Source organism: Eptatretus burgeri, chromosome 18 (genome assembly GCF_056783735.1).
Source record: "Eptatretus burgeri isolate ZD-2024b chromosome 18, Ebu_testis_v1, whole genome shotgun sequence".
In the NCBI taxonomy this organism is placed as follows: domain Eukaryota; kingdom Metazoa; phylum Chordata; class Myxini; order Myxiniformes; family Myxinidae; genus Eptatretus; species Eptatretus burgeri.
In genome coordinates this window covers 9127817-9155564 of record NC_140978.1, presented here as the reverse complement: position 1 = coordinate 9155564, position 27748 = coordinate 9127817, and the positions used below count along the sequence as shown (strand labels likewise).

At 41.7% G+C, this 27748-nt stretch overlaps 1 protein-coding gene across 7 annotated transcripts in view; it reads right to left on the bottom strand.

Annotated features, from left to right (window-relative positions):
• Positions 1-27748, bottom strand: part of LOC147008553 (lysosomal proton-coupled steroid conjugate and bile acid symporter SLC46A3-like) — a 67431-nt gene that overhangs the window by 8308 nt on the left and 31375 nt on the right. For 4 of the 7 annotated variants that reach the window (XM_085863983.1, XM_085863984.1, XM_085863982.1 and 1 more), the window contains exons 2-8: positions 26052-26235; positions 22927-23081; positions 17177-17513; positions 15317-15464; positions 14406-14720; positions 8076-8159; positions 5666-5822 (exon numbers count right to left, since the gene is read on the bottom strand). In XM_085863983.1, coding sequence (XP_085720109.1) covers positions 5666-5822; positions 8076-8159; positions 14406-14720; positions 15317-15464; positions 17177-17513; positions 22927-23081; positions 26052-26222 — 1367 coding nt within the window. In that variant the 5' untranslated portion in view covers positions 26223-26235. The remainder of the gene's footprint in view (positions 1-5665; positions 5823-8075; positions 8160-14405; positions 14721-15316; positions 15465-17176; positions 17514-22926; positions 23082-26051; positions 26236-27748) is intronic. The other 3 variants (XM_085863981.1, XM_085863985.1, XM_085863986.1) reach the window with 3 other exon arrangements.

Genomic DNA, 27748 nt, shown 5'->3' with positions numbered 1-27748 from the left:
AGGTAATGTTTCACGTACCCGAAACTTATTTCTAACGTACGAGTAACGTGTTGTAGGCACGTTACGCGATCGTTGACACGCGTCGACACACGTTACTTTTAAGTTACTCACAAGTCGTAACGTGTCGAGGTAATGGTTAGCGTCAGTGTTCCAGACTCCCTGGTTTTTTTTTTCTTCGGTATGACTGTGATGTTAACACTTCGATTTCTAGTGCGGTTATAATATAATATAATTAATAGGCTGCCGCTCAACGATTTAAATCATAACTGCACAAGAAATCGAAGTGTCAAACATCACCGTCATACCGAAGGAAAAAAAACAAAAAACAACCAGGGAGTCTGGAACACTGACGCTAACCATTACCTCGACGTGTTTCGACTTATGAGTAACTTACAAGTAACGTGTGTTGATGTGTGTCAACGATCGCGTAACGTGCCTACAACTTATGGCCAGCGTATGCGGAGCGTGTGTCATACGCCGAGTACGTGGAGAAATTTTCAACATGCTGAAAATTTGTCGACGAGCTCGGCGTACTACGACGTATGCCAGCGTGCTCTTAACGTATACAAAACTTACCCATAACGTATTTGACGTGTGCCAGCTTGGTTCGGCAAATTTTTCATACGTCGGCATACGCTGGCTAAAACGTCAAGGTGTGACAGCGGCTTCACACTTCGATGTCTAGTGCGGTTATGATTTGAATCGTCGAGCCGCAGCCTATGAATGGCCTATGCCACGCAAATGAATGGTCGGCGATACGCAACCGTGCGCTATGCATAAGTTAGACTATCGTTGGGCATAGGTTGTGAACGCCGACAACATGCTCAGCATTCGTTGGTATAAGTTATCTATATGTGATTGAAACATTCTGAGTACGTTACTAATACGTTATGCATACGTTCAACATGTTATTATATGCCAAAAACTTAAAAAAACATCAATAGTTCAGCGTATGCCAGCGTTTTACATACATTTTGATACCTTGCCATACGCTGGCTAAAACGTCAAGGTGTGACAGCCCTCAAGTCCTCACCCAGCCTTGCTCAAAAACAGGAGGTTTTACAAAACAAACTTGCTCTACACTGTGCTAAAGTTTGCACTCACTGCCTCCTCATTGAACATTTTACAATATTACTTACTCTGACATTTTCCCTGTTACAAGAGTAATCAAACCAACACGGACACATGGACCATACTATTCTTAAACAATGTACCGATTGATCCCCCTGCCATTCCACATAACAATGTATACATATATTTTTTGCATATCTTCCTTAAAACAAAATAAATTTAAAAAAAAATCAACAACATCGTCATCAATTATATCAATCTGTTATCACATAATGACTATGGGACCATGTCTTTCTTCCTCTGTCACTGCCCAGTCCCTTCAGGTTAAACATGTTCTTCCAACAATCCCCTCCTTGTGAAACTGAAAATACAGGCTAACTTCTTACATCCACTCTTTGGTTCCTCTTTTCCCAATGACACAACTTCTTTGCTCAGTCTGTTTGATTCCACTCTTTCCTTTCAAACTTCAATTTGGCAGTATTGCACCACAAACCACAAGTCAGCCTCCATTCCTGCCCATTTTCTATCCTCATCAACCTTTAGGATTGTCAGGTCAGGTCAGATTAGATCTCTGACTTGCCACAGTTACCATGTGAACCTGAATTAACCTGTTTCATAGTCGGGTTGTCAGCGACTAAACCGTCTCCCCCACAAAGTTTCTTGGTGAGGAGGGTGTATGATATGGACACCCAGCAAGATTAAAAACAAAACCTGCCAAAGGGTGGAGGAGCTCCTTGTGAGCCAACGGCCATCCATATATTGTGCCCAACTGTGACTGCGGACGTCCTCCTGCAGCGAGGTTACCTTTTTTTTTGGTTTTTTTGTTTTTGTTTTTCAGAGGTTGTTGGCAGGATTTGCACTCCGGCCACCGTAAAAACCCTTCACTCCGCAAAACACAAGAAAAATGCAAGGAAAATTGAAAACCCACTCCGTGGGAGTTTCTCCTGTGCAACTGCTCTCCGCAGGGCAGCTCACCAGATGACAGGATTCAGGAAAAGCCTTTGGGACCCCCACTCTGATGATGGGAGGAAAAACATGGAGTAAACTTCCTGGGTCAGATTGCGGTAATGTGTGTCGGGGTGGTGCTGAGGTGTCGTCCTCGAGACGGCGGACTACTTGCGTTAACCTGAGGTAGTCCCTTTTGGTGGGTGCCTGAAATGTCCTATCCCTAAGAGAGGATGATCACCTGTCTGTTATCATCTGAACGCAAGCCTTTGAACATTGGTATTGCAGCACTCTCTGAGGTTTGGGGACTGGATTGCAGCGAGATCATGGTGGGTGGTTACACCTACTATTGGTCTGGTCACTCTGATGCTTTCCATGCCCAAGAAGTTGCTGTAGCTGTGTCCGTGAAGCTGATTCCAATGATAATGGAGGTAACACCAGTCAACGAGCATATTATGAGACTAAGGATTCTTCACTCCTTGGGTATCATTTCCCTGGTCTCTGTATATGCTCCGACTGAGGCGAGTGATTTCGCCGTGAAGGACGCATTCCATGCCATGCTCGAATCTGTGATTGATCAGTGTCCCAAGCAAGATGCTCTTCCTGATCTTGGGGGATTTAAATGCAGGCTGGAACTGATAGGGATGGTTATGAGACATGTGTTGGTCCCCATGGGTCTGGAACTGTGAACCAGAATAGCACTAAGTTCCTTGACTTTGCATGAAGTCATTGACTTAGGGTGGCTGGTTCATGGTTTCAGCACCCACGAGCTCATCGCTGGACTCGGTATTCCAACGCTGTTGGTGTGGCCAAAGAAGATTGACCATGTGCTCGTTGATGGTCGCTGGAGGATGATCCAGAACTGCATGGTCTACTGGAGTGGTCAGTTCCTCAATACTGACCTCAGGGTTGTGGCAGCCACTCTGAAGTTGCAGCTTAAATCTGGGAGAATGGTACCATCCCAGCCGAGGCTGGATGTTGGCAAGCTCAAGGATGAGAGGGTAGCTGAGGAGTTTGCAAACAGGCTGAGTGGAATTTTGGGGGGTCTGGGTGCTTTGGGGTATCCTGAAGCATTGCAGAGTGCCTTCAACACCACCATGCATGATGTTGCTGGTGGATGTCTTTGAACTCACCGTAGGGTGAAGAAGAATTTTGTCTGTCAATCGACACTGGATACCATTGGCCAGAGTTGCGGGGTCAGGCTTAATAGTAGAGCTTAGCTGTTTAGTGAGTTGTGGCATAAAACTGCACATGTGTTGAGGGTGGACAAGGCCTTTTTTTTTTTTTGCGTGGACAAGGCCCGAGGCCTTTTTGCGAGGAATTTGTGAGGGGGTAGAGCATCACCTGTGGTCAAATGATTCTTGTCCTGCTGACGGGAATTCACGCATTGCGTTCCTCCAAGCCCGTCCCTCGGTGTACTGCAGTCAGAGCAGAGGGTGGTGGGCTCCTGACAGAGTACTCTCACAGTGAAGGCCCACTGGGCCGGTTACTTTGAGCAGCTGTACCAGACTGATCCACCAGCTGTTGAATTGGATGTTAGGGGTGTTACTGTCCCTATTGCTGACCCTCCAATCAACTGTGGTCCACCTTCGTTTGTGGAAACACAGGCTGCTGTGAACCAGTTGAAATGGGGTAATCCTCCTGGGATCTGTGGCATCCATGCTTTACTTCTCAAGGCTGGTGGAAATGTTGTACTCATGTCGTTGCATGCAGTTCTGTGCTCTGCCTGGAACATAGGCATCATTCCAACTGATTGGAAGAGGTCTTGTTGTCCCTCTCTGGAAAGGGAAGGGTGATCGCCAGGACTGCAACAACTACCGAGGGGTGACACTGCTCTCAGTGCTGGGCAAGGTCTTTGCTCGGATAATTCTTTGTAGGGTTCACCACCATCTGCTTGAGCACCAGCGACCAGTTGAGCAGTCACGTTTTACACCAAAAAGGTCAACGATTGACCGTATCCTTGCTCTTCAGGTCCTCACCGAAAGCAGACGAGAGTTTCGGCAGGGGCGACTTGCAGCCGATGTTGATCTCTACAAAGCATTTGATTCAGTGAATTGGGATGCCCTCTGGAGGATTCTTGGTCTTCGTGCGGTGCCACCAAAACTGATCCATCTGATGTCTGAACTACACTCTGACACTGAGAGTGCTGTGAGATGTGGTGACACAATCTCTGACATAGTTCCAGTTGTTACTGGAGTTTGTCAGGGTTGTGTACTGTCCCCCACACTTTCCAGCACTTGTATGGACTGGATTCTGGGGTGGATTTCAGAGAGATCAAGCTCCGGTACATCATTTTGGAGTGTCAAGATCTCTGACCTTGATTTCGCAGATGATGCAGTCATCTTTGCGGAGACTTTAGATATCCTTTTGGGAGCCCTCGATGTGCTGAATGAGGAGTCTGAGCCGCTGCAATTACGGGTTTCCTGGGTCAAAACTAAGATCCAGGCTTTCAATGACATCTTGGATGCTGCTATCTTGTCTGTACCTGTTTGTGGTGAGGATGTTGAGGTCATGGAGCGATTCACTTACCTTGGCAGTGATATTCATGTCCGCTGGCTGTGAGCCAGAGGTCAATAGATATCTGGGTCGGGCCTGGGGAGATTCATGGATTCACTGGATCATGGGGTGTGGCATTGTCGGTACCTGTGCAGCAGGACGAAAGTCCAAGCGTTCAGGTCCTTGGTGCTTCCAGTCTTACTCTACTGATGAGAGACTTACTCTGACTAGGTATCTGAGACGGAGACTTAATTCCTTTGCTGCCTTGGCTATCACTGGTCGGACTTTGTGTTGAATGAGCGGTTGCTGAGAGAGACTCAAATGAGATTTGTTACCTGCATAGTCCGTGAGCGTCAGCTGCGGCTGTATGGGCATGTGGTCGGTTTTCCTGACGCTGATCTTGCTCACCAGATTCTCTAAGCGAAGGAGCTTTGTGAGTTGAGGAGGCCAATGGGCCGACCATGTGCTTCGTGGTTGCAACAGGTTGATCAGCATCTCAAGGAGATGGGGATGGGCTAGGCATCTGCCTGGGGGATGGCCAGATGGAGGCCCCTGGAGTACCAGCAGAAAGTGGACACAGTCATGCGCTGCTCCAGTGCGTGCTCCCCTACCTGACCTGATTAACCTTCCTCTTCCTTATGTCGCCATCTGATCAGGAAAGTCACCAGACATTGGACACTTGACGGAACTAGATGACTCGATGACCTCTCCCACATACAGTATTCGCAGGTTGCTACATTTCCTCTTATCTCTCTCCTTGTTGCATCCACATCCTGTCCCACGAACCCACTGTCAATGCATTGCCCTCTCCTCTCTCTCTCTAACCTCGTTCTGCAATAATCCTCGAATTTCTATGTAAAAAAAACCCCCAAAAAACAATGTGAAATTAAATTGAAGATGATGATGTAACAAATAAGTCTCAGTTATTGAAATTTGATATTTGTTTCCCTTTGATATTGTATAATCTCTGATTGAGGTCATATGCAGTACATTTCCTTTAACAGGTGCAAATAATGAGAGAGATTATTCAAAGGCTTTTTTCATGTATCGGTGACTTCCCTTCCTCAAATAAAATTACGTTGTCGGAAAGTTCAGTGGAACAAGTTTCATGGGTAATGTTACACGAGAGCTCATCTTATAACACACGACATACCCCATGATGGTAGCTGGGATGACAGAGATTGCAACTGCAAGGATGAAGCTGAAGCCATGGAAAGTGGCCACGGTAGCAGCATAGACGTTGTTGAAAATGATGGTAGCAAGAATCTCAGAAAAGGTCTGGAGACAGCTAACCATAGAAAATAAAGTTCCTACAGGATGAAGAACACCCAAGGAGAAAGGTTTATATTTTGTGACAAGTGAATATTTAAAAATAATGTAATCATCAAATATGCTCCCAAATGAAGAAGTTAAAAAGTGATAATCCATTATCACATTTGTTTTACATTCATAATGGATCAATTCTGAGATTAACAAAAAAATAACAGCAAGAAAAAAAAAAACACCAAATAAGGTTAGCTCGTTTAGAAAAACATGATATATATTTAATTTTTGCACCAGGATTGATAATATTTTAAAATTATTACATCAGATGAAACATTTTATAAAACTGTTTAACAAATATCCCAGCACATTAATCTTATATATTATTTCCGAGTTTGTGGTTTCGTGTCGCACTATCTTCGACTTTGTTCTGCGCTCGAGTAACGTGATATTCGGCTTACATTATCTCAAAGACCATACGAGGTGCATGGTACAAAAAAGTAAACGAAATGGTTCTGAAACAGTGAAATCGTATTCCACTTACTGCATTAAAGTAAAATTACTACTGATACTCTGCATCAGTTCCTTTCTCAAACACACCCACCCCAACATGTCGCGCAGAGCGCGGGTTATGCTAGTTCCAATTTAACTCAGAGATAGGCCATGAGCCAGACCCGGTAATTGTTGGCCACCGGTACCATCCGAGGGGAATAATGCTCATTGTAATTTTTGGCAGGGTATACATCTCTACAGTCAGAAACTATGTGATAGCATTGCGTTGGTGGTAGCCTTTTGTGTTTTAGCCATTTAGTAACCCCATCCCAAAATAAACTTTTCTGAAACTGGCGTAAGACAGAAGAAGACATTCTATTTAAAACTAATGGTTCTCTCTTATTATAAGCTGTATCTTCTTGAAAATTGTAAGGCACGTTGCTCATGTTATTTGTTTTTCAAAACAGTTGTTAAAACTAGCCTAGCATTTAGTGTTTGCAATTACAGGCACTGATAGTCCAGTGCTGATACATTACAGAACATATCCATCTTTGAGTCAGACGATGGGAAAGTTTAGATGAGGATATTGAAGAACTGAATTATGATTATGATTTTTAAGTTCATCTTGAACATTTTGTATCACTTACAATCGGTGCATATGATCAGAGATGTCTTAGAAACGATAAAGGACCCATCTGGTTCATAAGACAATATGTTTATCAGCAACACATTGGGCTTAGGTAATGGCCTTGTTAGTGTGGAACACCACATTTGTGTTTGTATTCTGTAATTTTATTTCCTACAACAGAAGATTGTGTTTCATTTTCACCTTTGACTCATTCATCTGATTGCACATGATTAACCATCTTGCTATTGTCTTGTTGGTTGATATTGTGTAATACGGGTGTTTGATACCTTCATATGTGCATTATTGAATATCTAAATCTCTCAAATTCTGAATTGTTTGAGAAATTACAGGGAAAAAACATTAATCTTGTTCATGAACACGCTATCATTTACCTTTGTTTGATTCTTGGAAAGTATCCTTCAATAACAACAGGGAAAATATCATGACATTGACCAAACTACATAAATCTGTCCAAATTAGGAATTTTTTTCATTTGAGGGGTGGGGTAACATTGTCTGCTATATTGATCTTAATATACAACATACAAAAAAGAAATTTGATTTTTGGATTTCTTAATAAATTTGCGAAACACCCATGTAATTATATTGTTCCAGAACTTTTATTTATTTTCCACAGTAAATGATAGACAAATGCTTTTCTAAAGGCGGTATGATTTATCACACAGGAAATAGACACCGATATGTGTCACCAATGATATACCTTTCAACCTAGGCATGCTTAGCACTTTTTGTTTAGAAGCAAATGATCCTAGCAAAAGGTGAGACAAATTTCAGTGTTGATGTTTGACTGATTAAAAAAAATGTTGTGAAGTTGAAGTTTGGTGTCTTACTTTGTACTGGCCATTTTGCACAAAAGCTTATTTAAGGATAAGCATATAAACAGGGTGATAACACACAAAAAGCTACCACCGATGCAATGCTATCATATTTTCTAACTCTAGGGTTGTGTACCTTGCCACAAATCGCTATGAGAATTATTCCCCCCAGATGGTACTGACCAACCCTACTGGCTCATGGACTAAGATGTGTTCACATATAAACTCATTCTGAGCAAACAGTTAAAATATATGAAGGAAACTTCCCTTTGAGTAATGTTGAATCACGGATTCCAAAACAAATCTTCCTAAAAAAATAAGGATGTCAAACCATGGCAATCGCACCTTGTTCCGTTGGCAGGACCGCGTTGGACATCATTGACCTCATTAAGGGAGCCGGCATTACTCTCAAAAGCAGAGGGATTTGCGCTGACAACACAAAAGTGACATGCAACCTCCATTTAGGGGAAAACTCTCCAAATAAATTCAAATTTAATTCGTTCAAAATTCTTGTGATATTCACTAAACTTTCACAGGGCAGACCAAGTTAAATTTTTCAATGGAAACGTATGTTTATATTTGTAAAGTAAAGTTTCATGAAAAAAATTAAGAAAGCACTTGTTATCTTGTAGATACATTTCACAATACCAGAGATTTTTATGATTAATATTTCAAGAGGAGTCTTATGTATGTGTTGACATAAGAGCAGAAACTTATTTAAACACAAGAGATTTACACTATGTCTGCATTTCAATGTTGATTTCACCACTTGTTCTGCTTTGTCAACTTTTCTAGATTATACAATAGTTTAAATTTGTAAATATAAACTGAAATCTTTCCAATATGGGATTTTCGGAATGATGTGGGAATGCTAATAAGGCCTTTCATGCATGCACTGTGTATGCGTTTTCAGTGACTCGATTCCGCTGGCTGGGGGACTTTTAACCTGCCATGCCAGTACAAAATCTGCAATTCAAATTGTCTTTTAAACATAATTTTCAGCATTTAAATGAGAGAGTGGTAATTTCAGAATGGTTAACTATAATTGTTGTGTTCCTGCTTGCAAATCGGATTCATGGAAATATTCAAAATATCTGTGGATGAGAGGTGTCGAGTTCCTATCTTTTCCTGTTAATACAGGTGAGTGCCAGCAGTGGATCGATATGTATGTATATATATATATATATATATATATATATATATATATGTATATATATATATATGTATATATATATATATGTATATATATATATATATATATATATATATATATATATATATATATATATATATATATATATATATCTCCCCCCACCAACATGATTAATAGTAAATATCATTTCAAAAGTTGATTTTAAACTTACCCTGTGCATCCACAAGCCCCATATCTGACCTGCTCATCGGTGTTCAAAAGCACCCAAACCAATTACGGTTTCTCCCTCCATCTCTTCCGTTGTGCAGAGGCACATCCCAGCTTTCTCTCGGGTACTTTCTCCAAATATTTTGGTTTCTTTTAGTAGCTTGTTCAGCCATTTTAGGTAACAATACTTATTGCGCACACACGATAGAAGTCCACATGTGCCAAATATCGCTATTTATAGGGGTTTCTGTGTATGCCCGCTGAGCATTCTGGGGTGGATTTTGTCATTTCTTAAGTCCTATATTATGGTTGATATTCAAAAATTTAACACCAGTAACCCTGTAACAATACATTTGGTAAGCAATTCATGAAAAATATTCAAACTGACTTCCATTTTCTTGTGCAAATTTTTCTACAATTAACTTTCAGTTATAGAATTGTTGGAACATAATTAAAAAAAAATATATATAAACATTCCATACCTCTGAACACTATTAATCCTGGGTTTTGTTTTCAAAGGAATATTATCAACGAGAAAAGTTGTCGTTCTACGCCAGCAAAGAGCAACAAAGACCATATCCATCTTTTATAGAGGAGACTAGTCCCTCGTTCGCACCACAAACTATTCTTGTGCTAGAAAAGTTTCGGTGCCAACTTCTGCTACCGAAATCCCACCTTCCACAAATAAACCCTGCCTTCAACCAGGCCAACAAATTATTACTATGGAATGCTTTCCCATCTCATTCCAGTCAAGTAAACAGTTTTTTTTATTTTTGAGGGAGGGCATGAACTGACAGGGCAGTGGGGCAATGTTTGGACACAATAAGCAAGGCAATGCATGTAAAGGAAGAGGAAATAGAGAAGAGAGAAAACACTATGACCTGCAAGAAAGAAGGAAGTTTGGGAGAGGAAGGGTTAATGGGAATAAAAATAATATTGTGGGGAACGATGGTGGCTGACCTGAACTGACTATGCACTGTCTACTTGATGCCCTGAAGGGAAGAACAGGGTAGAAGCAGCTTCTGGGAGGCAGTACCACATACAGGAGAAGCAAGGGGGGGAAAAAAAGTGTTGAGATTTGCAGTCAGCCTGGATTTTGGAGGGTTTTTAAATTTTTATTTTGTGCTGTCGGATAACCCGGTTTCACTGGGTTGTTGTAAGGGAATTATTGGGAGTTTGCTGGCCAAAAATGTATTTTGATAGCATAATGGCAGGGACCTGTGGAATTTCCACGTAATGTAAAATGTGACTTCAACTTCTCAATCCTTTTCTTGAAGTCTTCAAACATGCTCCCACCCCCCACTCAGCCCCGAGTCCTCAAACCTCCTATCCCAGCTCTCTGTCCTCTCTCTGACCACCCCCCATACCCAACTCCCTGTCCTCTCCTCCCCCTTTCTTCTTCAAGTCCTCAACCTCCCCACCCCACATCCGCAGCTCCCCTTTTCAGGTCCTCAACCCCGCTACCGATCCCAAAGCTTCAACCCCCCTTTTCCAGCTCTGTCCCTTTTCTGCACCCCCTCTCCCCCCCCCAACTCCAACTCTGTCCTCTACTTCCCCTTTTTTCTTCAAGTCCTCAACTCCTCCCCTCCCTGCCCCAGGTTTGCAGCTCCCCCTTTCTTCTTCAAGTCCTCAACCTTATCTCAACCCCAATTTCGCATAGTAGTCACTAACCCTTAAGATTGCTAAAGTTTGTCAGTAAAGTAAATCGACAAAAAGGAAATTATTCGTTGGAAGGAATTGATTGAATAATTTGTGGTTATATTACTATTTACTTCTGGGAAATGTGTGAACCAGCGACTGAGATTGGACACCGCCTGTCAAACTTCGTGCTTCCACTCACAAAAGGCATTGTCAGAGTGTTCTTTTGCATGCCACACGTGCACAAAAAGAAAGTGGAATCATTAGTGAGGAGTCCCAGGTTCTGTTTGTAAGGGAATTCATTCCTACTGGAGTTTGCTATGAATGTCTTTTGACAGCGTAATTCACGAACTGTTAAGACTGCTAAGGTTTCTTGGGGAAGTAAATTGATGGAAAGGTCATTATACATTGGACAGAATTGACAAGCCTGGTGTTGGCTTAGCAGTTAGGGTGGCTGGCTTGGGATCTTGGTCCTGAGTTTGAGCCCCTGTTGGATGTTGAATTAACACCAGGTGGGGTTGACTCAGCCTGTCATCCTTCTGAGGTTGGTGAAATGAGTACCAGTGTACTGGTAATAGAGGCACTGCATCAGTGGAAAAGCTGTGCCCTTGGCCAATAATGCAACCAGCAGCTGTGTGCTGCATATGAAGGACGAGGAGGACGACAAAATAGTTTATGGTTATATATATTTTTAATTCCTGTAAGTGTGCGAACCAACAACTTTGAGCCTATACACCACCAGTGTGAGCAAAAAAAAGCTCATAACTCAAAATTGCGTGAATATCGATATTTTAGACCTCCGCATGCACTGTCAGGACCCAAGAGCTCTTAAATGAGGTATCCTCCAGCATTATGCATGCTGTGGTAACAGCGTTTAACACATTTAGACACAATCTTGCAACTTGTATTTATATACTGTCATATATATATATATATATATATATATATATATATATATATATATACATACATTACACTGTTGAAGCTCATGGAGGAGGTAGATTTTTACTGAGAACACATCCATCCTTGAGTTGTTGGGGGTGGAGGGCTGAGACAATGCAGTGGGAGCTAAAGCAGAGGAGAGGTAGTAAAACCCGAGGGTCCACCGACCAAAGTATGACGTATGATAGCAGCAGACTTTGTGTTGAGAAACAGATGTGATGCTGGGGTGCCAGCCCATTAGGGAAAGCAATACTCCAATGAGCTAAAAACAAAGGCCTCATAGATTATGAGAAGTTCTGATTTTTCAAGGAAAGACTAGTAATGATGGAGTATGTCCAGACTGTGGCTGGCTTTGGGGTCATCGTTGATATAAGTATGACCCAAGGAGAGGTCATGGTTGTTGGGGAGGCCTAGAAGTTCAAAAGACTGAACCTCTTCCAGTGGCAGACTATGGAAATAGATAGGTGGGTTCGTGACAGTCCTTCCACAGTGACAGGGTAAAATTGAGATTTCTCAAGAATGAAGAACAATTCCATTTATCAAACTATCATCTCATCATTTCCAGATCAGCAGTGACGCAGTTGATATCTGCCTATCAGTGGGATGCGATAATACATGTGTCAGTGTGTAGTAGTCTCCAAAAAGTAAAAGAGGGTATTCTAGAGTAGTATTGGAAATGTCATTTATGTAGACGACTAAACGGTGCCCAACAATGCCTTGGGGCATTCCAGCCTCCACTGGGAGAGGGAAGCAGAGAGTTCCATTGATAACAACACTGACTGTGCAAGTGGAGGAAAGCAGAATTCTAGGAATGAAGATGGTCTTGTATGCCCCAGCAGAGAGCCTGGCAAGCAAAGCAGGATGGCAGACTTTGTCTGATCAATTAGGAAATGGAATTCAATTCAGGAAATGGCTCATAGGGGTTAATAACGCTTAGTATAGAGCAGTTATTTCCAAAAAATGAATGTCGAGAGTAGGTGTGAAGTAATTCATGGTGTTTAGATATGCGTCACTTATGCGTCTAGTCTGATGACATCCAATCATCCCAATGTCTATGTCTGGAATTATCAACCTTTTAAACTCCATTTTTAGTGTTTTACCCTCTGGAAATGTGTCATAAATGTTCTTTAAAGCATTCATGAGGCCATGAAGCAGTGCGAGTTTTCATGAAGCAGTGCGAGTTTTGGTGCGAAAAGTTGCCAAATCATCACCACCAGGTTGTGCCACCTCATGATATCAGGGTGAGGGGGTCACAGAGGGGTCGCTCTGTCCACCATCCCAAGCCGGTGGCCAATGCTGAGTGAGAGTGGAGGGGCATGATGCATCATCGGTGACGCATACGCCCAAGGCCATGAAGGTGGCAGTGATGGCAGAAGTGGGAGGAGAACACCCTGACCCATGCGCGGAAGGCTGTGCCGAGATTGCTCATCCCAAGCACCTGAATCATGTTGCTGAGGCTGGAGCTACACCATATTATCTCCTCACCAGTGGCATGGGATGTGCTCAAACAATATGCTCAAGCTGCTTGGGCTGTGTGGGACTCATCCTGCAGACTGGCAGGTTTGTCCTGACAGCTCTCTTCTGTCTTGTCCAACCCGCGTTGCCTCTCTGTGTCTGACGGCCCTAAAGCATAAATTATTAAGGCTCCTGTTTGTTCATTTAGTCCGTGGGCGGGAGTCTCGGTAGAGGTACGGGGATTATTTATTTATTGCTTTCCTTGTGCTCCCTTCTGCATGGCCATTCACTGTTTTTCATTAAATATATTCATTTGAGATATCCTGTGCACAGACAAACAAACAGACCGACAGAAGGGTGAAAACATAACCCCCTTCACTTCGATGGCGGAGGTAAATATGTGGTCTTCGCTGGTGATTAAGGAAAAGCCTGTTGAGGGATTAATTGGCTGTGACAAAGAACGCCGCATATCCAAACTATACCGTCTGCCTCTTGGCATCACTTGGACATATTTGGGAATGAGATGTCCGGTACTAATTGGCGTTGTGCTGGACCAATTCGGTACCTCCAATTTGCATGGTATTGTGGCTTTTAAACATGGGATCTGGCATCGGAGGTTGGTGAAGAGGAGAGAAATAAGAATAGGAGAGATAGAATGAGAAGACAAAGAAAGAGAGTAAAGGAGTGGGGTGGGGGGGGGGAGGAAGAAAGGGGGAGACAGAGTGAGGGGAGTGCACAAGTCAGTACAACCGTTATCTAAAGGTGTGCAATATTCTGTCGAGCAGTGTCGGGATAAAATAAAGCTGACATTTGCACACAAGCAAATGAAAGATCACGATCGAAAATTCAGGTTATGATGAAAAAAGCCGTTACAATGAAAAACTCATCAAAATCTTCCAGAAAAGGCCACCAACGGCTTGGCATGCGTACATAATGTGACACAATCATGTTGCCCACACCTTTTGATTCGGACAAAATGATCTTGGAACACCTCAGAATGGAATATTTTGTCGTGTGAATGAGGCACTAGCTAACTGCATCTTGTAATGTAAACTTTAAAGATAACATTGTATGCAACGTCAACCAGCTAATACTATCAGATAAAACACCTAGCTTAACGTCCGTCTATCTAGGGGAGGGAGCACTTTGTGATGCTATGCATAGACTACACACCTCACAAGCAAGTGCACCAACTCTGTACTATCCTATCTGAAAATAGGATGAATTATCACTCAAAATACTGGAACATGTATCAAGAAAATTGTGAGGTCTTTACTAACCGAGGAACATCATAAGAGTTGTGCTGGTGAAGGAAAGAAGGACCATGCCCACAGAGAAGGATAGCAAACCAAGAAGTGCTGCACCAGGTGGTGTAAGTCGTCGACGCAGTAGTGCCACAGCCAAGAAGCTGGCCAAGAAGCCAGTGCAGCTGACAGCTATACCGTAGCCCATGAGCACAGCATCCCAGCAGAGTGGTGCATTCAATTGAACGAGAATGAGAAGGTTTGGGACTCCTTGTAATAGCATTGCATATGTCATGAATGCCAGGAGGAGGAAGAACATATACCAGCGATGGCCTCCACCTTGAGCAGGCCCTTTGGGAATTGGAAATTAAATGTTAAAATAAGTGGTGATGGGTGAAAGCAAGATTTGAGAATAAATGAAAAATGGAAAAACTATTGGTGACTAGAAATATAGTAATGTTTGCAGTTACTGATAACTTGAAATTACAAAGTAGAAAGTCCAGTAATCACCAAAGATGAATTGGCCATTTTATTATTTGTTTTGATTTGTCATCAAAAGGAAGTAATCAAATTCACCTGTAAAATAATGAGTGATGCTGGCAAATTGAAAGTATAGACTATATTGTCGAGAAAATCATCTTGCTTTGAGTGACTACCTGGTCCAGCGTATTTAGTGAACACATCAACCAATGACTATGAATGTAAAATTACTTGGATAATGTGACCACCGGATTTTGAAACAGATCAATAAAAGGAAGGTGTTACTAAGCTGTGGATAACTTAAATGAAGTATTCTGGATAAGTTTAATTTTCAATATTTTTCAGAAATCTCAATAGGTTAAGGAATGATAAAACAGACTGAACATTGAAAATGAGGAAAACTGGGCAATCTGAAGAAACATCAAACAAGTAACTGACAATGTATCGAACAGAAAATATAACTTTACCTTGAGAAAACAAGTTGCGATAAGCATTGTACGTTTGAAGCACCTGAGTGTAAAATCCCTTTTTCGCTTCAGTCGTCTCGGGATTGTTCACTCGTCGTAAAGTATCACATTTCTGGTTCACCACACGTTCCTGTATGAGTAGGGCAGTCCATATTGGATATAATTATTACAAGCTTCTTAAGACAATCTTAACGTTGTATCTTTCACCAAAAGCCTTGCCTTTTATTGCAACCCTTAAAATATATCATATTGTAGTCATTTTCACGATACAAAGGATGCCGTAAATGTTTAATCGCAGCTGCGAGCCAAGCAGTATTATAGTGCGTGTAGGGTGTACTCGAAGTTTGCATGCTCATCAGTCAAAATGAAAACTCTCTCCTCCCAATGCCGTTTTCTCATTAAGTTGGGGCCGAAGGCTCGTCGAGAGTGTACTCAAGTTATCTATTGATGAGAATGTGCCATTTAAATAAATGCCAAATGACAAGTCAGAGTAATTTGACTTATAACTTTGAATAAATAAAAAATTATTTTGGAGACTTCGATTTCAAATAAAACTACAACGGTACTCGATAGAGCGCATACCTTCACCAGGCTGAACAGTTTACATTTTTTTATCCCACCGATGGGCCAAATCTGGATCTGGCCCTGAACCAAAATTGAATCTGCTTCTTCTTGTCACCTAACTTTGTCATAACCCATCCACAACTTTTTGAGATATCATGCTCTATATTGTTTTTGGCCCAATCTCTCAATGGTGAAGAATCACTGAAAAATTAAATAATTCTCGTATCTGGATTCAGATCTTCACCAAAATAGAAATCAGTTCCTCCTTGTCACACATCCAACCTGTCCACCAAATTTTGTCCGAATCCATTAACAGCTTTTTGAGATGGCCTGCTCACAGAGACAGACAGACAGAGGTGAAAACATAACCTCCACCCACCTTCAGTGGTGGAGGTGACAAAGAGCATATATAAATAGAATGAAAATGCTTGTAGACTTGACGACAAAGCCAGCAAGGCATGTGTTTTTACATTTAGTTCCTTATGCCAGTGGTTACAGATTTGGTAAATCAACATGATTCGGATGAGTAAACTTTGCCTGTAATAGCATTTATTTACAGTACATACACCAATGGCCTGCAATTACCCCAGGATTTATATCCATTAACTTATTGAGTTCCAACTACTGTACTAGTAAAGGTTATGTCTATATTACATATGGAAGGTGCGGGGGGCATTGAAGGGGGGAGAGGGGGAGAAACAGGAAAATAATAGAAGGAAGGAGGATGGTATTGGGGAGGAGCGGAGGATAAAAGGGAAATTAAGTGAGGAGGAGAGGAGAGAAGGGGAGGGAAATGTATCACACATATTGTGTGTGTGGAAATTGAAGAAAATGTCATTTGTACACACTAGTGGTAATTTGTAATCATTTGCATTTGGGTTCATCAAGAAACCCTTTTAACAACGTTCCAAAAGTATTTGGTTGATAACAAAGTAAGAACCCATGCAATTTCCCGAGTCAACAGGAACCAAAGACTGCTGAATCTATTTGCCAAGTTGTTACTATCTCGCTTTCACCATGAAAAAAACTTAACTTTGAAATTTAGCAGTTCCGTTTATGTTCGACTATGATTAAAAAAAATCATTAAGTCACACCGAAATTGTTTTTGTTTTTTTTAAACATGGAAGTGCAGAGGATTTATTTAGCCGTGGATTAGGGTTAGTGTTGACCCCTTGATAAAGCAACAGGGTTCACCTTCGCTACGTTCATTCTGCAGTGTGACAAAGACCATAATGATAATCTTTCTAATAAGATGGGTGCAATCCAAAGTGAATGTGGTCATCCAATTATGCTTACTTTTAAAGTTGCCTGTGGATTGCTGTCCTTGAGCACAAACAAAACGTAAAAGGTGCAGAGCAGATATAATCCAACGGAGCAGAGGTACACAGATGCATAACCCACTGCTTCCAACAAATAGCCAGAGACGAGACCACCTGTCCCCCCACAAAGTCCGATGATCATATCAATAAGAGCGAGGCGAAGGCTCAGTGTGCCTGATGGTACTGTATCCACGATGTATGCAAAACTGCTGGCCAGAAGGATAGGTATTCCTCCAGAGATGCCCTCAACTATCCTACCGATGATGATGACTTCTAACGGTAGGCTGTACCAAACCACAACCAGTGACACGATGCTGAAAAGCAAAGAAAAGGTTATTATTAGTGAGGTTAATGAATCGATCAATTTGTTATAAAGTATAGCACTTTTCATTGAGAAGCAAAATCTTCAGGCACTTCACAAAGAAGGAAAGGATAAAAAAGTGAAATTTAAGAAACAGAAATGGTAAACGGATGTGGTTTTAGGAGGGCGCTGTAGCCCTTAATTGATGATGCTGTGTAAATCTTAAGAGGCAGCAAGTTCCACAATTGAGGAGCATACAGTATTTTAAGAAAAATGAAGATGGTCATGAGGGTTTGCATAGAAAAAGTAAATGAAGTGTATGATGAGGAAAGTGGGAAGCAAATATATATATATATATATATATATATATATATATATATATATATATATATATATATATATATATACAAGAGTAACACCCAAATGAATGAAGTACTCAAACTAGAACAGCACTCGACAGAGCGCATACCTCTGCTAGGCTGAACAGTTTACGTTTTTATCCTCCTGATAGGCCGGATCTGCATCCAGACCTGGACCAGAATTGAATTGGCTTATTCTTGTCAGCTCCTCAACTCATCCACCAGGTTTTGTCATAATCCGTGCACAACATTCTGAAATATGTTACATATCGTTTTTGGCTACATCTCTCAATGGCGAAGAATCACTTAAAAATAAAAAAATTCTTGCATCCGGATTCGGATCTTCATCATAATCAAATCAATTCTTCCTTGTCACACAATCAAACCTGTCTACCATGTGTCGTTCGAATCCATCCACAACTTTTTAGATATTGTGCTATATATAGTCTTTGGCCCGATCACTCAATGGTGAAGAATTACTTTTAAAATTCTAGTATCCGGATCTTCACCAAAATCCAATCAATTCATCCGTTTCACATACCCAACCTGTCCACCAAATTTCGTCCGAATCAGTCCACAACTTTTTGAGATATCCTGCTCACAGACAAACAAACAGAGAGAGAGAGACAGACAGACAGGGGTGCAAACATAACCTCCATCGGCCTTCGGTGGCGGATGGTAATTCAAAAAAGTCTCGTATCAGGATCCACATTTTTACTAAAATCGAATCTATTCACCGATGTCACACCCCGAACATGTCCACCAACTTTCTCAGAAACCGTCCATAACTTTTAGAGATATCCTGCTCACAGAAAAATAGAAAGACGGGTGAAAACAAGCTCCGTCCACCTTCGGTGGCAGAGGTAATAAGATTGCTGTTGCCTTACACACTAGCGATGCTGCTCAGAAAAAAAAAAATTACAACCTCAAGGTAATCAACGATTCCAGGGTGTGTCAATTAAAGGTTAACCACTTCAAAACTTTATTAACCAAAACATTGAGTAATAAAACGAAAAATTAACTCGGAGAATTAAAACCAAATCATGGAGAAATGAAACTCGTGTTGATGCGCTTATGGTTGAGGTGTTCAATGTGAGCACCCCCACGCACACAACATGCATTCACACAAATTGTGAAGTTCTCAATGATGTTTCTGCAAGTTTTAATGGTTACTGCCTGCACATAAACCTCAACTGCTGTCTTCAGATCTGGGGTGTTCCTTGTAGACGTTATCCTGACAAGCTCCCCAGAGGAAAAAAATCCAGTGGATTGTGGTCGTGGCTATGTGGAAACAATTCATTTTCCATACGCAAACTGAGAACTCGTTGTCCAATTTTTTGATGCAGAAAGGCAATTGTTTCATTGGCTGTATGCGGGGTAGCACCGTCTTGCATGAACCACTGTCGCCGGAGGGCTGCAGTGCTCATCGATTGCTTCAAGTCTTCGTAAAATGCGTCGACAATCGACGGGTATCATTCTTGATTGATGGTAACCATTCTTCCGTTTTTGTCTTGAAATCAATACGGCCCAAACACACCTCTGAAGCTGACAGCCACAAAAGCAGTAACTTTCCGACCCTGAAGTGACTTCTCTTCAACCTCATTTGGGCGGTGACTTCCCCAGAAAATGTTGTGTGAATTGACAGCAACATTGACGTGAAAGTGTGCCTCGTCACTAAACCACACATCGTGAATCCAGTTTGGGTTTGCCACTTTGCCTCAATATTCTGCTGCAGCATCTCACACACAGCGACTCGTGCTGCTTTATCCCCATCGAGCAATTTATGGGCTGTTGTGATGTGGTAAGGAAAGAGGTTAAAATCTTGTTTCATTATTCTTCTGATACTGCTGGGAGTGAGATCCAGTTCAGCCTATCTTTGTCGATGCGATTTCTTCGGACTTTACATGACTGACTCATGAACTCGTTCCATGTTTCCTTCACACCGTACACTTCTTGGGTGACCGGACCTTCCCTTATTAATGTTGAGAATTGTCCCTTCACTTTTGAACTTTTTCACAAGTTTCCAAATGGCTGGCTTGCTTGGCTCGTTTGTGGGATGCACTCCATATTCGGTACAGAACCTCGACTGGATGGAAGCAATTGATTTGGTCTCAAAATACCACTTGACAATGTTTACTCTGCTCCATAAAAAACGTCATTTTTTTTTCCGTAGAATTCTTTGGTTATGCTGGAATGACTTCTCCAAAGATTATTGATCACTCCTGCAAAAATATAAAATAAAATTAAGGTAATGACTAAAAGTACAGAAGTCATTTGTAGCGGTTAACCTTTTATTGACACACCCTTATGTCCTGAATTAATTTGGCCATGGTGTCCTTGATGCTGGCCCGAGCACAAGTTTACACCCCTTAACCACAAGGACAACACACTTAAACCCCCAGGTAAAGTGAACCACTGGTGTACTAACCCCTTACTGAGGATGTAAAGCAATTGAGGTTTCTCTCAATGGTTTATGCAAATCATGACTATTCTCCTTAGAAAGGATTACATTGGGTGGTTTTCCATTGCCCTCCCGATCAGTAACCATGGCAGCAACTTAGAATTAAGCATCTTTGGTCGTTTTGTTTCATTTATGTGCATGCATTTTCTTTGATCTTACTAAAATCATCTGTAAATACGGAACAAAGCAATCAACTCACTTTGCTCAACACAACTATGACTGTAAAGAGTTCCACATTAATGTTGCACACATCACATGGTTAGCACAATCAAAATAAATGAAGCATTAATAACAGTGCAAGCGCAATAATAATAACAATAATAATTATAATAATAACAAGAAAACATTGAGTTTACTCAATAGATACATCCTTGACCAACAGCAATTGGTTTTCCAACCACAATTTTGAGTATCCACTCTAAATATTCTGGATAACATTTTTGCCAAACCACGGTATACTGTTTCATGTAACCATAGTTTTCCGCAGCCGCATATCAGTCTGCCACCCGCCATTTCAAATCTGCCACCATCGTGTTCAAGCTCCCGCCACTAGCGGCGCATCAAGTGCGGAGACAAAAGCCTGCCTGCCTCATTCTGTCTCATGTCCCTCGTACGGAGTAGATGTGGGAGTTTGAGGGGTTGAGGACCTTCGGGCCATTGAGGTGGAGGAGCTACTACAGTCTCATTCTGAGGAATCAACTGATGAGGACCTGGATGAGCTCATAAAATCCTTCAATGACGATGCAAACAATAAGGACAAGGAGGTGGTGAAATGTCAGCAGCTCACTCTGGCCACCCTTTGCAACATCATGTCAGCAGCCATGGTGGTTGAGATGGATTCATTAATGGAGCAAAGTTTAAAGTTAAAGTGAGGGCTGGGGGACCTCGTGATGCCTTCAAAGATGTTCAGAGAGATCCACAAAAGAAAATGAAGCAGTCCCCAATCATTGGTTTTATTAAAAGAACCACCACCATCGCAAACATCACTGCTCCGGACAGACACCACCACCACCACTACCGTCTCGACATCTCCACGCTCACCTCCACTGATTACAGGCAAAGGTTACTCATCCGAATCATGGTGATCAAATGAGGATCCTGAACCTGTCCCTGAAGAAGAGAGGAACAGCCCCTCATCTCTCCATAACCACCCCCCAACATCACTATCATCGCCATTGTCACCGTCATAATCATCGTCGTCGTTATCTGCACTTCACTGTCAATATTAAAGGTAATTAAAAGTATTTTAGTCAAACATAGTACTGTATATTATACAGATCATCATGTTTATTGAAGGCATAGGATAAACACTATGTGCAGGTGCAGAACCTAACCCCCTTTTTTACAGAAGCCTTTAGTCTTTCCACCCGTAGATGTGCCCAACCACGGGGGTTTTTTTAAAGACCTGAACCCCTCTTGCTTGGCAAGGGAGACCTATGTTTAAAAAAACAAGCTCAAATGAGATAAGATCCTCGTCCTCTTAATGATGACGTCATAAAAATGTATATGACGTCATTGTGATGTATGAGGTTTGCGATAAATCATCTGTGCTAATGCCCGGCTTGATTCCCGCAAACAAAATTCAAACAGCTTGCCTAGTTTCGGAGATAATGGTATCGGCGATTTCCATTAGCGGCAATATTATGACGTCAACTTTTTCTCTAGGAAGAATTTCCAAAATCGGAGATGGTTACTGCCTGCGCGTGGGCTTTCTGCATATACATGGCAAGTTTCACGAAGATCCGATGAAAACTCTGGATTGTGAAACAAAAAATGTCAAAAGTAGGAATGACGTCATAAAAATTGATATGACGTCATAGTGATGTATCATATGTGCGGCAATTCATCTCTGCTAATGCCCTGTTCGATTCCCACAAGCATAATTCAAAAAGCTTGCCAAGTTTCGGAGATAATTTTTTTGGCGATTTCCATAAACGGAGATATTTTGACGTCGTAACTTTTTTTTCTAGGAGGAATTTTCAAAATCGGAGATGGTTACTGTCTGCGCAGGGTATTTTTACATATATATGCCAAGTTTCAGGAAGTTTCGATGAAAACTGCAGGCTGTGAAACAAAAAAGTCCACAAGAAGTAGATGAAGAACAACAACGTGGGTAAGACTTAGAGATCCTCCACGAGGATCTAAAAATGAACCTGGATGAGCAAGACAAGAAAATGTAACTTGTAAATATATGAAAAGTGATGTTCCGTTGAAGCAGATTGAAAAATGAGAATTCACTGTTGACTTGATTGAACAAATCTTTTTTTTAACCAATTTATGATTGTGATTCCACTCCTTTCAATGCCACTTTGTTGTGGGCTCAAAGTAAATTAATTTGTTGCAAAGCAAGAGAAAAATGTCTCGTAAATTTTCATCATCATAATTCTGTGGAGTGTAGACGATTGATGAATATTTTACTTTTGTTTTTGTTGTGCAATGTTAAAAATTTAGCATAGCTAACAGGAAAGTGACTGGATGCTTCAATGTTTTTATGCACTCCTGTTTTACACTCGTATCGTGCATACCAAAACAAAATGCAACAGAATCAATACTTTTGGATTGTTGACAAGACAGCGTAAACCACACGAAAGAGAGGGGCGTCTTACTTAGACAGCACATATCCTATGCAGGGAGAGATTAGAGAGAAGCGTCGTCCAAAACGGTCGCTGAACGTTCCAAGGACAAGTGAAGAGACGATGCAGGGACCAAAGGTAGCAAGGTTCAACATCAAGCCAAAGATGGATGCTTTTGCTTGTATCTCCTGTAATAATATACGTGTGTGCACAGGTATTAAATAATATATCAGAACATATTTTCATCACACTTCACCATCAATTTTCATCAGGTTGTTGATTTGAAGAAGAGGATTAATACAAATAGTGGGGCAACTTAGCATAACAATTGTGCGTTTTGTGAGGAAAGCACCAAATTTGGCACACTAGTAGCTTATCATATTATGAACAGATTTGGATATCGGGCCATCTCAAATTCAGCCGTTGATGGCTGTGGCAGCCATTTTCCACTGCCATCAAAAATTTTGAGATGGCCCAATATCCAAATGTGTTCATAATATGATAGGCTACTAGTGTGCCAAATTTGGTGCTTTCCTCACAAAATGCACAATTGTTATGCTATATTTAGCTCAGTTGCCCCACTAAAAACACTTTATTCCTTGACTGAAATTAATCTACAACTGACATTACCACTATGACCTTTTGACTGACATTTGTGATGATGGATTCCAATCATGCATCAGGAGTCGGACTGGTACATAGAAAAGGGGGTTGGGGGGGGGGTGTAAGGGCAGGTAGGAGGGCAGAGGGGAGGGGGGTTGTATATGTATATATGGATTATGATTGACAATAAATATTGGTATTGTTATGGATCTGGTCTCAGGGGTAAAATGGGGGATAGATTAGAATAGTTAGTTCATTGAAAATGCGAGAGAGTGTGATGTCATTCCTGTGAGAGATAAAGAGTGTCGAGTGTATGGTTAGAGAGATCTTGCCCCCCCCACCACACTCCCACCCCAGTACTTGTATCTACACCCCTCCTTTAACCCTCCCCCCCTCCTACATTCTTCAACCTCCCATGTAATTATCTGTCCGAGATGGATTCTCCTCTAGTTCGCATCCAATTGGCAAGCTCGAATGTGGGGTCAGCGTGAGGACATGAAACTCACCGGAAGCCTGCCCATATATGGACATCTGGTGGGCTCAAGGTCATCGGACTGTCCTGGTGTGGAAGTTACCCAGCTTTTCAGCCAATCAGCACAGCCCATAAGTCTTCGTCTGACAAGCTGCACTGGTCAATGGGTACTTTCCACTGACGTCCGATATGCCCCGCGGGACATTATAAAAGTGCGAAAACCGCATTGGTGGTTTTTGTTGCCAATTGGTCTCCCGGGAGTGACCTAGAGATCCCTCACATCTAAGATGTTGTGCTCTTCATTTGTGGAGCCAGGACTGTGCAGTGTTCCATGATGTGTTTTATTGTGTGTGGAGCGGCCTAGCAAAGGTTGCAGGTGTCATCAGTAGTGTCGTCGAGTATGTTTGCATTGTAAAAGTTGTGGGTGGTGTCCACAGCGGAGGTGGGAAAGGTGAATACGATCAGACCTGGGGAGTAATTTGTCTGTGGTCGTTATTACCCCCGCCGAAGGATTCGGAGAGGGTATTGCATTTGGGTCCATTTGTTTGTCTGTGTGTGTGTTTGTCCACACAGAACTTTCGTGTTTTTCTCCGCAACTGCTTGTCGGATTGAAACGAAATTTTCACCATTGGTGTAACGACTCATGTAGATTGTTTAAATAATTATGATGTCAAAGGTCACGTGGTATGGCAGTCATATTGGAAAAACGGAAAAACTTTAGACCTCTTTCTCTGAAACCACACCAAGGAAAAAATTGAAACTTGGCACACAGCAAGTACTCCTCATGGGGAATGAGTGTTTTTTTTGTGACGTCGTCGGTGCCCTCGTTATGGCATCATAATTGCATATGCAGAATGCCACGTCCGATCAGTATGAACATTTTTGAGGGTCATCTAGAGATAAAATGGTCCACAGAAAAAAATTAATTATGTATTGGCAAGCCTGAATTTTTTTTTTTTTTAACATGAAAAAGTCTTCTTCTCTGAAGTGGCTGAACAGATTGAGGCAAAACTTTACACGTATGACCGCCTGTTCATGAGGAACAAACGGTTCACACATGATATCATTGGTCACATGGTTTGGCAGCCATATTAGATTTACCCTAAAACCTACAAAAAATCTTCTTCTCCAGAACGGCTGCACAAATCGAGTGGAAACTTCACACAAGTGTTCCCCAAGCCATGGGTGTACAAGTGGCACATAGCAAGCACTCATAGGGAATGAGTGTGGTATTTTGATGACATCATAGGTGCCTTCGTTATGACATCATAATTGCATATGTCGAATGCTACATCCGATCAGTATGAAATTTTTGAGGGTCACCTTGGGATAAAATGGGCCACAATTTTTTTTTGATGACATCATCGGTCATGTGATTCGGCAGCCATATTGAGGTGAAACATTACACATTTGACCGCCTATCCATGAGGAACAAAAGGGTCACACATATGATGTCATAGGTCACATGGTTTGTTTTGCAGCCATATTGGATTTACCCGAAAACCTATAAAAATACACCACTCAAAAGAAGTCTTTGGCGAGGTTTTGCAATCTCCGATTGCTCTTCTTCTTGTTGTTCATGTGGTTGATTTGTGATCTTTGCTGCTTCCCGGTTCCTGCCTGCTTTGTGGTTTTTGGTCCCTGCCTGGTCCTGCATGGTTCTCTGGTGCATGGTGGTTCATGGTTTAGCTTCATGGCACAAGTGCTGGTGCGCTGCAAACATGGTTGGGGAAGCATGCAAGGCATGGCGAGGACCAGCTCCCCCCTCCCGGACCAGTCCATGCACGCCCACACTCACACCGCATACGTAAACATCGTGTGCGGAGCAGGTTTGTCTCTGTCTCGGTCCCGTGTGTCCCCAATTTAGTGGACAGGGTTATCTATCTATGGTTGCAAAAGTACTTTGTTTTATTTATTAAGCCTCCCCAAACAAAGTGTTGGTCATTTTTACTAACAAGCTTTCAGCTCTTTGGGATCATTTTGACAACTCTCTTTAGATCTTATCCTCCATCTAAGTACTTAGTAAAACTTGTACGATTTTCCTTTTCTTCTGCATACAACAGCCCAAGGTTCAATGGAATACCTGTTCTCTGATGTACACTGGATCGGTCTTGTTCACCGAGCATGCAGACACGTTACTTTGACTGAAGTTACCGAGCCGATGGTAAATGTATTGTTGATCCACAGGAAAGATAAGCAAGAGGGTGAAGAAGAAGATTCCCGCCAGGGGATCCACCAACCGTATTCTATGCATTTTATTGTGATGACTGGTGAAGGGGCAAAAATTAAAATAATTAAAACAAGTTTTGTTCAAAATTAGTCACAAATTGGTTGCTTGCAACCACACAAGGTGCAACAATTCAGAAACAAGAATTTTTTTTGACTCTGCACTGACTTCATACACAAGAAGCACAAATATAACTCGATTGATGTTTAAAAAAATCTTGATTATACATTTACATATTATGTATGCAAAAATGGTGAAACCAATGACCTGCAACCACTTAATCACAAAGTATGAGTATCACCGTTCACCAAACCCCCTCGTACCCATTCCCCATCTCAAACATCCCACACAAGTAATGGGATCAAAACTGAAACTCTCTGAGTTCCGTGACGTCCAGCCAGTTAGCGATTAAATGACAATGCAGGGAACAAAGTGTTGGTCGTAAATGTTCTATTTTACTGAGACCGAGATTCCATGTGTTCTCCTCCACCACTCATTGTTGTCCAAGTCTCCCTCCATTTTTTCCTTCAACCTTGAATTTGGTGTTCCCCCACCCCCTTCTCCACTGTTGCTTTTGCTCTGTTGCGTCCTGATCCCCACAGTGTTCCGATGTTATAGCTTTTCCATGAACCTTGACTCTGCAAACAAAGATACAAAAATAAATAAATAAACCTGTCTGCTCACCTTGCTGTCTTGTCTTCTCTTTTCTTCCATTTGCAAGTCACCTGTCTATTTGTTTTATTCCTCAAAGTTAACAATATATATATATATATATATATATATATATATATATATATATATATATATATATATATATATATATATATATATATATATATATATATATACAGTAGACGAGGCGTAAGTCGTCATCATCGGGACCGAGAAAAAAGTGACGACTTAGAAATGTGACGACTTACGCGTATGCGAACATTCATGATGACTGTGGGGTGAAGGATGAAGTCGCGCGTGGCCTGGACACGTATGTGTGAGAGCCGGCTATTGTACCAAAAGGAAAACACAATCCTCGGGGCATAGGTGGGGGTTCATTGGTGAGTTGGAAAGTGATCAAGCAAAGATGGAATTCATGAATCAGTTTATCAAAAGTAAAGATAATGAACAACTGTAAGACAACTCATATACCATCGGTGATGGTATGGTGACAAATTACATGGCACACAGTCATCGTGGTGATGATTACCACTCAATGCCTATGTGTGAGTGAGTGCGGTAATGTACAAAACAAGCCAAGATAAAACCATGATCGGACTTCAACACTAAGCTCGATTGATCCTTTACTCCTTCGCGAAGTAATCTGTTATGTTTGACTGCCTCAAACTCTTGGGCATCTGGTACATGAGAAAGGACTCAAACCGGTCATTGTATTCCATGATGTTGTCTGGGCAATCCTCCACCGAAAGACTGTATCGGCGCATCACATCCAGACAGTATCGGCGAATCCACGCTGCCTGATTCGCCGCACCTCTTGACCTTGCCGATTCCCCACCTCACTTTGAATCTGTCTATCCAGTGCATCGGCAAGGTCTCGGCAT